Source organism: Pipistrellus kuhlii, unplaced genomic scaffold (assembly GCF_014108245.1).
Source record: "Pipistrellus kuhlii isolate mPipKuh1 unplaced genomic scaffold, mPipKuh1.p scaffold_m20_p_13, whole genome shotgun sequence".
NCBI classification, from domain to species: domain Eukaryota; kingdom Metazoa; phylum Chordata; class Mammalia; order Chiroptera; family Vespertilionidae; genus Pipistrellus; species Pipistrellus kuhlii.
In genome coordinates this window covers 39,485,910-39,498,193 of record NW_023425438.1, presented here as the reverse complement: position 1 = coordinate 39,498,193, position 12,284 = coordinate 39,485,910, and the positions used below count along the sequence as shown (strand labels likewise).

Below are 12,284 nucleotides of genomic sequence, written 5' to 3'. Positions count from 1 at the left end.
CTTCCAGCAAAACTTGTACTCAGGCCACACAGAACATCTCCAGAAACTGCTCACCAGTGAGGAAACTAAGACTTGGAGAGGAGACGATTTGGCAAAAGCTCACATCAGGTGGTGGCAGAAAAAGAAAAGATGAGAGCTCAGTTCCTTCTGCCTTGCTGTTGGAGGAGTTTTCCTTTTAGCTGTTCCATTACTCTAGTAAGCTCAAATTTGGCCCCTCCTCTGCTGTGGGCTGTTAGCGAAATGAAGAAGAGAGGGCCAAGCCCTCAAACCCACATCTCCCGAGGGAGCTACCACCACAGGCAGGAAGGAAGGCACAGAGGTCTCTGGAAGCTTGAGGAGGCTGTGCCCTGTCAGATGACATGTCTGGGTCCCTCTCCACAGGCCCATGTCCCACCAGCACCTGCCTCCAAGTGTGCTTCCTTCTTGCTTGGGGAGTGCTTTTGTCTGCCTGTGCATCCCCATCTGCACAGTGTACGAGCTTGGTCCTCTGACAATACCCACTAGTTCCTGCTGTCACAACTGTTCTCTGGCAAGCCTCTGACAAACATTCTCAGAAATGAGATTTATACAAAAGGCAGTGAAACAAAATGCTAAATGGAAGGGGAATCATGGGAGAGGCAGGGGAGAATGAATTGGCCTCCTCCTTCACAGAAGCTTGTCTTGGAGTTCCCCTGCAGGGATCCAATTCATTCCCGTCATCCTTAGAGGCATTTCAATGTGTAGTTGGACAAATTTTAGCGCCCCTTTTCTAGCCTGGGACACCATGTTTTAGCAATTATCGTGCTTAAATGTCTCATGGAATTCACACATGGGGACTGTGGGGATGAGAAATAGTGCTCCACTTTATTTTTTCCCTTGAAATACTATTTAAGTTGTAAACTGAGAACTTTTGTCCTTGACAACAGCTATGAAGCTGACTCCACTGCGTCATTGGCCTTTTGCTATTTGAGTATCTTTGGACACCTGGCCCTGGATCCAACCTGTCCCACTGACAGTTTAAGCTGCTGTAAGCGTTTGGTGCCCTGGGTTCCTGGGTGTAAGCTGGGTGTTGAGCCTCTGAGAAGACACTATGGTGCCTCTGGGCATGAAGCGTCACAAAGATGTGAGAGGAGACGGGCCGTGTGTCCTGTGCCCACTGCACCAGGCACACTGTCTGCTCCCTCTGGCTTTTTTTCTCAGTTAGCCATCACCACACAGTAAATAGTCCTTCTCTGCAAAGAGAAGACTGGGACTCTGAGAAATCACTTCAAGAGACATTAAGTAGCTGAAAAAGCAAAAAGTAAGAACAAGGGGAAGCGAGGAAGAGGTATGGTGTGTGTCGGAGCTCCATGGGAGTGGGGAAGGCATAACTCAGACAGGAGGGACTGGTGCTGGGGAAGGCAGATTAAGGCAGCCCTCCGTCACAGCAGGACGGGCCACAGGGTGGTCTGTAAACACAAGCCTTGGGAGTGTTTACTTTCTGGAAAGTGTGTTTCCCTCTCTTGGATTCTGGCTCTGTTTGGCAGCCCTGGTCCCAGCATCCTTCATATGTCCCCTTGGAGGCTGGCATTCTCTCTGGGCACTTTCACCAGCAGAAGCCACAAGACTCTGTCCTTCCTCACTCAACCTCTATCCTTGCTTCCCCGTCAACATGTGGAGGGAGCACCTGGCCAGTATGGCTCAATGGTTGAGCATCGACTTATGAACCAGGAGGTCACAGTTCAATCCCCAGAGATGGGTTTGCAGGAGGCAGCCAATCAATGATTCTCTCTCAACATTGATATTTCTATCTCTGTCTCCTTCTCTGAAATCAATAAAAAAAATATTTAAAAAAAAATTTAGATACTCCAAAATGGTAATCCTACCCTATTTCATACCCATCTATTATAATAACAATATAAATTGTTTACTGAAAAATAGATCTATCAAGTGATTCTTCACCCAAGGTAAAATATTCCTAAAAGCAACTTAAAATTTTCAAAATTAAATTGTGCATACCAGAGATTTCGTTGTTTATCTTGCACAGTTCTCTTGATTTTATAAGAAAAAATTTCAATGTCTTTATGTTTGCCAAATTTGTATTCCAAATTTGCAATTTTATAAAAGCTTCAGAAGCTAAAATATTGGGATATTCATTGAAAAAATTGTACATTAATGATTTTCAACTAATTTTAAACAAGATGCATCTAAAACTTAGAGTACTCAATTACAAAAAGTTCAACACTATTACTTAGGTCAATTTATAAGAACATTTGTCAAAGGTTCAAACACTTGTAAAATCCTATTAAAATATGCTTTTGTATTTATCATCAAATTTATCATTAAAAATTTTAGTTCAGTTACTCTACAAAAATGTTTGTAAATTTCAACAACTATAGCTTCTAAATCAACTGTTAAAATATCACAACTTGTTTAGACTCTGGCAAATTGTATGTGTCACAACCTCTTCCAAATACATTTATATTTCATAAGTTTCTTAATTTAGTAAGGACATTATTTTTACCATATTGTGTTCATGTTAGTATCAAAACAAAACAATTTATCTTCACTATTGAAGTCTAAAATTAGTTTATGATAACATTCAAAACAATGTCAGTTGTTTTACCTTCCAAATACTTGAATCCGTGAGTTGGAATAAGAAAGAATTGAACCATTATTGTAATGAACTGATATCCTATTAAAAAAAAAACCAACTATGACACTGATATAAAATTAGAAATAATTTATCCAATAATTTGCCAATTCTTCTGCTAACTGAGCCAATGTATTAATAGCTATCACTTAAACTTTTATTTGTGTACAAGAAAAATTAGAACTGAAAAAGAGTGAAGTTAATTTAGACCAATCATTTAATCTAAATAAAAAGTCATGCTTCACAGAATGGTGGGCAAGCACACCGTCTGCCTGGCATATACTAAATCAATGTCTTTGGGCCCAGTCTTAAAGTAACTATTAACTTTTGGGGGTAGTTTTTCTGCTTTTTCAACAAATTTGTGTCTTCTGGTTTACACATATTCCATTTTAATACTTGGCTCCATGCAAGGTAAATGTCTAAAATCCTTTTGTTTGGACTATACATTCATCTTTAACTTTCATGAAAGGTAAAAATGTAGTCCTTAATTTTTTATTAAACCTATAATTATTGCCAACAAAAAAAAATGTTAACTCAGAAAGCACTATCAATCAATCAATTAATAAAGTAAATACTATACAAGAAAAGACAAAATCACTGTACCAAGGATGCCCAAATTACTCTATACTCTGTAGAACAGGATTGCTCAATCTCCATCCTGCTCATGTTACTAATCATTTTCTAGGCTTCCGCCAATGTGCCACCCATGGTCCGGTCATCTGGGGTATTTATTACAAGGCTGCATGCAGACAGAGGAGACCGCATGAATAACTGATAATCAGGTGGCCAACATAGTCAGCATCATCCAACAATGGTCCCACCACTACCTGAGTCTGAATATAATTCACTTTTTCAGTGACTTTGTACTTGACTGGGAGCTATTACCAGGGTCAGGATGAGGCTGAAGCAGGTGAAGCACTCACTTGGGGTATAAAATTTAAGAGGGAACAAAAAAAAAATCAGCAATCAATATAATATTTTAATACAAAATTTAAAATTAGCTCAAAAATCTATGTTGAGCAAAATATCAACATTTTCAATAAAAACAAGGTCCAACCCTGCCCTTATACATCCTCGACAGTAAGTGGCCCATTCATATCACACCAACCCCAGCCCATAGATCCTCCTTTATGGGGTGAATGAAAGAGATCTGTGAGAGAAGAGAGACTACTATTCTCTGAAAACTCCATCCATTCTACCCTTCTGTCTCAGGTGCCCCTGCTTTAAGTTTTCTGCTTTGAAATTAGAAGTCAAGCCTATGGTCATCTGAAACAATGCCTGTCTTTCTAGGGAAGACGGTGGCAGGTAATTGGGAAACCCAGGCCTGAAATGGGGGTTTCAGCCCTGCAAGAAAGAAATCTTGGATGTTGCTCACACATACTTCAAAATTGGTCAGAAGAAAAACATTAATTAACTTAGTATCAAGGCCACACTGCATAAAAAGAAAAAAAAAGTCCCATCTCCGATAATGGCCAACTACACTTTCCTACCTAGCTGACCGGAGAGGGTTATTTAATTCTCCAGTGAGAGTGAGGCAAAAAAGCAGTGCTGACAATGCCCTAAATGCCAACTTCCTCTCATTATTGAGTTGATATTAAAGCCATAAAGTTCAATCAACTCAATTCTTTTTTTTCTCCTTGTTAGTAATTAAAATCTCAGTTACATTCCAAACTCTCTTCTTTGCTTTCGACTGCCGCTGGAGCAAGTGTGGCCCCATCAGCACTTCCCCGGTCAAATTTCTATAAACCCGAGTCTCTTGTGCGTCACTACACTTTGAGTTTTAGTTCCAAATGTCCAAAGTGGGAATGTCACCAAAGAGTGAAGTTTGACCATGGCATCATCTTATGGCCCAGCGTATCTGTCTCATGTATATCAGGCTCAGGAATGGTGACTCCAATGCAAGTATGAACACCCTCTACAGGAAGAAAGTAATGGTATGTTTTCTGCCAAGCTCCTAAGTGGCTGAAGTTAATGCTTGGCAAGAACCTTCAAGATGTGAAGGAAGAGGTGTGTTCCTTCTATTACCTTCCATCGTTCTATGGACTGGTTGTCATTTCTCCTCTCAGAAAAGTTGCATGCTCTGTCCTCCTGCTTCACCCCAGCTACTCCCACTCCCGGCCCAACACTGAAGGTTGGGGTTTTTATTGGGAATCACAGCCTCCCCTTGACCAACTGACTGATTCTCCTGGTGTTGCTCCTTCTCGGTGGTAACCAGCGCTCACGCACATCTGGCCCATCTCTGCTGGCAGAAACACTCAGGTTTAACACTTGGTTGGGTTTCCCACATCTAAGATTCATTGGGTGGCAAATCTCTCACTTGAACTATTTTCAATAATTTCCAGATGGTGTTTAGAATGGCAGCAAGCTTTTCCTTAACAATAGTCACTATAACAGAACCAGAACCAGATGTATCTCTCTTTTTTTTTAATATATATTTTATTGATTTTTTTTTTTTTTCAGAGAGGAAGGGAGAGGCATAGAGAGTTAGAAATATCAATGAGAGCCGAAACTGGTTTGGCTCAGTGGTAGAGTGTAGGTCTGCGAACTGAAAGGTCCCGGGTTTGATTCCGGTCAAGGGCATGTACATTGGTTGCGGGGGTGTGCAGGAGGCCACAGGTCAATGTTTCTCTCATTGACATTTCTAGCTCTCTATCTCTCTCCCTTCTTCCCTGTAAAAATCAATAAAATATTTTAAAAAAGAAAAAGAAAAAAAATAAATGAGAGAGACATCGATCAGCCGCCTCCTGCACACCCCCTACTGGGGATGTGCCCACAACCAAGATACATGCCCCTGATCAGAATCGAATCTGGGACCTGTCAGTCCACAGGCCAACGCTCTATCCACTGAGTCAAACCGGGTTCGGCAAGATGTATTTCAGTTGATGGAAAAAGCATAGGATCATTGGGCCAATGATATAGTTTTCTGTTTTAAAGGCTGAGTCATCAGAGTTTGGGGTGTTTTTTATGTATAATTTACATTCGGTATAAGTGCAATGAGGTTTCATGAAGGCATACCACCCAAGTTAACCATGCCACTACAAAACACAGAACACTCTAATTTCTTTCACCATGAGTTAGGTTTGCCTGTTCAGGAACTTCATATGAGAGAAATCATGAATATATACTATGTATTTGTCTGGCTGTTTCACTTAGCATAATGTTATTTGATATTTGTCCTTGTTATATGTGTGTCAGCATTCATTCTTTTTACTGCTAGTGATATGCCATTGTGTGGATATGTTGTATTTTTTATCCATTCGCCTGTTTGTGAACATTTGGATTGTTTTCAGATCTTGGAAATTATAAATAAAGCAGCTGTGAATGTTCCTGACAGGAGACTCTGTATCTGAACCATCTTTAAACCACAAAGGCTCTTCTTCAGCATGTGTGCAGCAGGGCGGACTGGACAGCAGTCAGCTGCCTCCCTCCTTCAGTTCCTTCTAAATTGTTACAGGCTCTTGGTTCCATCTGTCTTTGCATCCAGTTCTTATGATCTTACTGACTGCTCCCTTGCTGTCAGCTGGCACTTTTTAAATGAGTCTGCTGGCAATGCAGAAACCAAAAACTCATGCCTTATAGGTTTGTGGGTAACATTGCAACAAGGGTTTGAGGGGCTCTGCCATTACCAAGAATGCCTTGATGGTATGTGAATGCTGGGTCATCTCTGTGGCCTGCTCCAGGGCCTATCCGGTTATAGTTTGTGAGCTTGAGCTTAGTTGAATAGACAAAGTTGCTGCTCAAGTGGCCCAATAAAGTGCTTAGATTTTGGAGATTAAAGAAATGTCCTGGGAGAAAATCCCAACTGATGGAATGTTATTGATCTCAGGGAGAAAGGCTGTGTGGTCCCTGAGATGGAAGAAAAATGGGAGGGAAAAGGACAGAATAGCCTCTTATTCATAGGAAAAGCCAGAGGGTGATACCAGAAAGGCTGAATTCTGCACAGTTCCCAACATATTGGTCAATGCAGAGTTTAATCAACTGGTACATACTGAGAATTGATTCAAAGATTTAATATCAAGACATGAGAAAGTCTGATGACTCAGGTCCAGTAAGGTCACTCCTGTAGGATGATCCTGGGTGTCTGTATAATGGAAAACACAGAGCAGTAATTATTCTCACACATGTTCAGACTGGAAGGAATAAAATTATTGTGTGTGTGTGTGTGTGTGTGTGTGTGTGTGTCTGTGTTTCTCTTGTTGCATTTATTTTTATTCCAAAGCCATTTACAGAACCCCAGCTATGTGCCAAGAAATTTGTATATTTACCTTAATTAAGCTTTTATTGAGTATATACTACATTTACTAGGCTCGGGGAGGCCAAGGATACTGATAAAAATAAGTCACAGCAACTGCAAACCTCAAAGAATCTGTGGAAGATGAATAAAAAAGAGGCCGGTGTGATATGTAAATAAAGCAAAGTGTGATTGGCACAAGGTTAGAGACCTTCACAGCAGTGAAGACAGGGCATCTAACCCAGCCACAAGGAGTTGGTGACTGGGCCAAGCCAAGACAATAAGCAGGAGCCAGCCAGGAGGAGACAGGAAGAAAACCATCCTGGGCTCAGAGATCGCTGTACTCAGACAAGAGGCGAGACCCTGGGTTATGACTGGTTATGACTGAGCACCTTGCTGACTGCTTGTGGGCTCTGAGATTAACCCCTCAGGGAGCTCCAGTTTGAGTCCTTCATGTGTTAGACAATGGATTAGCAAACTAAGACCCAGGGGTCCAAGTCTAGCCACCACCTGTTTTTTAAAATAAAATTTTATTGGCACACAATCATCCCCAATGGTTGTCTTGTCTACGGCTGCCTTAGCACAGCAAAGGCAGAGTTGAGTAGCTATGACAGAAACTGTATGGGCCACAGAGCTTAAAATATTCACTATCTGGCTCTTTACAGGAAAAAAAAAAAAAATGCCAATCCTTAAGCTAGACTACAGCAGCCATGCTCTCAGCTGTCACCACTCCCGGTCATTTAAACCCAGGAAGATACAGTTCTTTAAAGGAAATGTGTATCAACCCAGGAAGAAGTGAGTGGGGGATAAAAGAGAACCGGGACTGAAATGGTGGGGAATGGATGTGGTAAAAGGTAGGACAGATCTCCAGGTAGAGAAAAGACATCCTCTCTTCAGAAGATGTAGGGCTAGTATAGGAGGAAGCTGTGAGGATACTGCTCTTGTCAGAAGACTGGATTATTTCCCCCCATAAAGTTGTTTCATTCTGCATTAAAAAAAAAAAAAAAAACACACAACTGTGCAGCCTTATATTTTTCCAGATTTAGGGGACTACACGGAGAGTTCTTTTTATAAAGTATAATCATGTAAGAGGAAGATAGCACGTCAAGTTTTTCAGCTGGGAGGCCAGATACAATTCAAAACAGAGCTGATGGCCTCTGTGGGACTGGAACAACCTGAAGTGGAGAACAGAATCCATACAGCCTCTAGACCCGTCTCTGGCTGCCTGGTGATGAATGCGTAAACTAAGAAGACGTTTCATTGACTGTCTTCCAGTCCCATGAGCACAATGCAGTTGATAAATATTTATTGAATGTGTTTTCCTAGGGCTTCACAGCACTGACTCAGTGATAACTTATAATCTAATACACGAGAATGGTTCGGGGTGGTTACAAATACATGAATGTGTAAAGGAATCAAGCTAGAAATGGGCATTGGAAAGAAAAAAACAAACAAACATGCTTCCATCTGTGGACAAAGTAGCCAACCAGTGCTAGCTTTGGGGTACATAAGAATGAAGCATGTCACACAAACCCTAGAAGTAAAGATTGCAAGAGAGAGGGGGGAAAAAAGAAAGGGAAAAAAAATAAAGAAAGGAGGGAGATTTACAAACGGCTGTGTTTCTGAACAATAAAAAATACATACATTTTTAAAAGCCAATCTTTTTTATTCTTTCTGGCTTTAAGTGGGTAATACTTTCATGTGTCACTGAAATGGCTCCTACACTCAAGTACCGGCAGAGAGTTAACTAAGATGGGCTCCCAAATTGCCATTTTTGCAATAGAGATAAAATATGGCTCTCTGCCACCATTTGGAGCTACAGTACCAATAAACTGATGCAATCCTCCCTAAGCCCCAGCCGCATTAGATTCTGAATGGTGGATTGCCATCGTGGGCTAGGGAAGGAGTGTTAGGGTATGTTTATTTAAGACTGAGCATTTATCCTGAGTTAAAAGCAAATTAAAATAGTTGAGGTAATATTAAAAGGGGGCAATGTCATTAGCACGTTCTCCCCTGGGCATCCTCTTTCATTCCCTGAGAAGGCTGAGAATGCACAGCCCACAGTGAGAGCAGCAGCCTGGGCGGTGCTGAAAAGCAAAGGCATCTTCATGTGTCCGGCTTTGTAGAAGGAAGATCTTGCCTCTGGAAAATGATCCAATAAGCAAGCCTACAAGTTTAATGCAAATACTCAGAGATTCTGGCCATGGCCATCCAATAACTGGAAAGAAGACAAGACAGTGTTTGCCCAGGTCCACCTTTGTTGGCTCTGACTTTGAGGATCCCCCATCCACTCTAACCCCACAGCTGGAGAGGAAATCAATGCTCTAGTGCTGTCACATGGCAAGAAAAAGGCAGATCCAAGATGGAAACCAAGACTTCTCAGGGTTCTTTTCAGAAAACCATCCCAGGAGTGGGAGGTCCTCAAGCCTACATATACAGGACCTCCCTTGAAAGTAGCTGTGGCCCCTTGGAGAAACCCAAAGAAGACAGACAAAGCTTGAGTCACAACATCATGAGGGTTGTTTTTGCCCTTTTGATGTTCTGTAGATGGAATTTGGGTCACAGGCTCTAAAACCATCAACTCAACCAGGGAAACTTGCCCAGAAATTTATAAATTACTCCTCACCACCAATACAATATATTTTTCAAGCCGCTTCCTAATTTCACTCCATTTTGACTTCAAGATCATCTACCCTCTTTCCAAAAGAGACAGAAGGATTCTGGAGTTCCCTTCCTTTCCTAGAGGTTACCATCACTCCTGATCATCTCTGCAAAACCTGCTTGAGGCATCCTCATGCATTGAACACCTTCAGTGGCTTTGCTCTTGGAGACCAGAGAAGGAGAGCGTAGGTCCCTAGCAAGAAAATGTGGGAAAGGTATTCTAATGTTTAGGATGCTAAAAGGAAATTCAGGAAGGCCTTCGTAAAAACGGAGCCATCAAGCTTCCTGGACAGGAAGCGAGATTTAATCACAAAATGGAGAAGGGAAGGTGGCTCTGAATGCTCCCTGCCCTCCAAGCCAGGTACTCAGGCAGACTCACCCCAAACCCAGCTATGCATGCCTCTTTACTCGCCTCCAATAGTCCCCCTGCCATTCCAAGGCTTGATTACCTCTGCGGCTTCCATAAGATTCTAAGGTATTTACCAGATTGCCGATGGAGGCTGAACATCCTGCTGTCACGTTGCGCTGGTTATTTATGTGCCTCTTCTCCCTGGAGAAATTAGAGGCTCGAAGCCGAGAAGGAAACGCTGTGTTCTGCATACCGCAGGTGCCCGGTGTGAATGTGTGGCATGCATACTGATTGAAATTGCTTTACTTGTAGCCCAGTCTGGCCTCGAGATCCTAGAAGTCCAAAGAGTGTGGAGAACGAATTATGTGGAATTATGTGGAGGCAGCTGACACCTGTGCTGCTGTCTACTCACATCTTAAGTCTCCATTGACCATTCTGTCCCTGGAAGCCAGAAACACCTGCGTGTCTGAGAATCAGATGCACCATTCTGAGGATTTTCCAGATAATATTTAAAGCCCAATGGCAGTATAAGACCTCATTCCTACTCTGAACAAAATGCATGCATATTTTAAGGGATGGATCCATACACTTTGCAAGAAAAATACACAAAAGAATATGCCTTTTTTAAATGGAGAGGCAACATTGATGTGATTATAACTGACATGAAATGTTGATTAAAATGATTTTTATTTCTAAAATGTACACTGTCCCTCAAAGGCTGCACACAAATTCAAATGTGTGGACACATTGAGTGCCAGGTCCCAGTGTGAGAGATGGAAGCAGGGCCCTAAGCCCTGAGGCCTCATTCACTTTGCTTCCCCCTTCCTCTTCCTGCAAGGAGCTTTCACGGACCCTGTCCTTTGACAGGCTCTATTGTGTCTGTCTCAGCAGGTGGAGAATTTCTTCCTTCTCCTGAGGCATGGGTTGTTATCACACACTCTCTTCTAGATGTTCAAAGGATTGATGAGGCTATCTCCAGGAGCCGTTGTTGTTTTTGCTTTCTCACACACACATACTCACTTTCCTTCAAATTGTGTGGGCTGATGGAGGATTGCTAACCTTTTAAATTGCCACTTAAGAACTTTAAAAACTACTGTTTTTATCACCATTATTCCCTACTCCAAAAAGGGTAAAGATAGTCTTTAAATTGAATACATTTATGACCTTGGTTGTTGTTTTCTTCTGATTCGCTGTAAGCCACTGACCTATACTTGGACATCCTGTTCCTAGCTTCGACGTTTCTATGATGAAAACTTCTCTCCTGGAATATTGCTTGATGGGATCTGAAATAGAAAATCTGCCTTATTTTTCTTATGGATTTTAGTTATTTTCTGTCATAAGAATCATAACACTTATGGATAGACTATGAAAGAGATATCAGAAAATAGTTGTAACAGTTGTGGTGATTGGGGGTGAGAAGGGTGAGAGGGGTGGGTGGAGGAGGATGGGATGGGGAGACAAATGATGGTGAAAAAATATTTAATTTAATTTTAAAAAGAAAACATTTATAAAACTCACCAGGATTCAAGGGTTTGGGGGTTTTCCTTGGGAGGAACAATACATAATCTAATGTAGATTTTGGTGACTAAATCGGATCTTTGTCCTTTCCTCTCTGTTCCAGGTACATGGCCATCATCCATCCCCTCAAGCCCCGGCTGACGGGGACAGCCACCAAGGTGGTCATCTTTGTCATCTGGGTCCTGGCTCTCCTGCTGGCCTTCCCCCAGGGCTACTACGCAACCACGGTGACCATGCCTAACAGGATGGTGTGCATGATCCAATGGCCGGAACACCACAACAAGATTTACGAGAAAGTGTGAGTAGAGATGACTCCCTGGTGCCTCTTCGCCCTTTCTTGTTCCTTCTTTCTTTCCACGTTCTTTTATCAGTTAGGATTTCATGTGGATCTGTAAGCACTCTTCAACACCAATCTGGTATTGGGTCGATGTGTCCATCGGTATCAGGGGACTATTATGTCCCAAATGTTATTCTGGACTTTAAAAGAAAATCAAAATAAAAGACCCGGATACTGTTCTGGCAAACCCTTTGGGTGCCCTTCCTATTCTTCCTGCCTTTTATCAGTGACTCTGCCCGGCTGTGCCTGCATTTCTTTGCCTGGGAACTTCTCCTGAGCCACAGAATGCCATCTGCCCTCTTGCACAGTGTGAGGCCAACAGTGGGATTTAATCAACCCAGCAGCATGGGGGGGGATCAAGGCTCAGCCAAGAAGGGACACTGAAAATTATTCTTTCGAACAAAACTACAAGCCTGAGCAGGGTCTTGATGGGAGAAAGAACATAGCTTTCCAAGCCATAAAGGATGCAGGAGCACATTCAGTCCAGAAGGTGCCCTCAAACGTGGGGGAACCCTCTGAATTAAAGTTTATTATATGAGCTGCTTCAAAAGCTGCCATCTCCTTCATGGAATGCAGT

General features: G+C 42.1%; 1 protein-coding gene across 1 annotated transcript in view; it reads left to right on the top strand.

Annotated features, from left to right (window-relative positions):
• Positions 1-12,284, top strand: part of TACR1 (tachykinin receptor 1) — a 130,778-nt gene that overhangs the window by 58,340 nt on the left and 60,154 nt on the right. Inside the window, exon 2 of the mRNA XM_036435825.2 lies at positions 11,474-11,668. Within this exon, the coding sequence (XP_036291718.1) occupies positions 11,474-11,668 (195 nt within the window). The remainder of the gene's footprint in view (positions 1-11,473; positions 11,669-12,284) is intronic.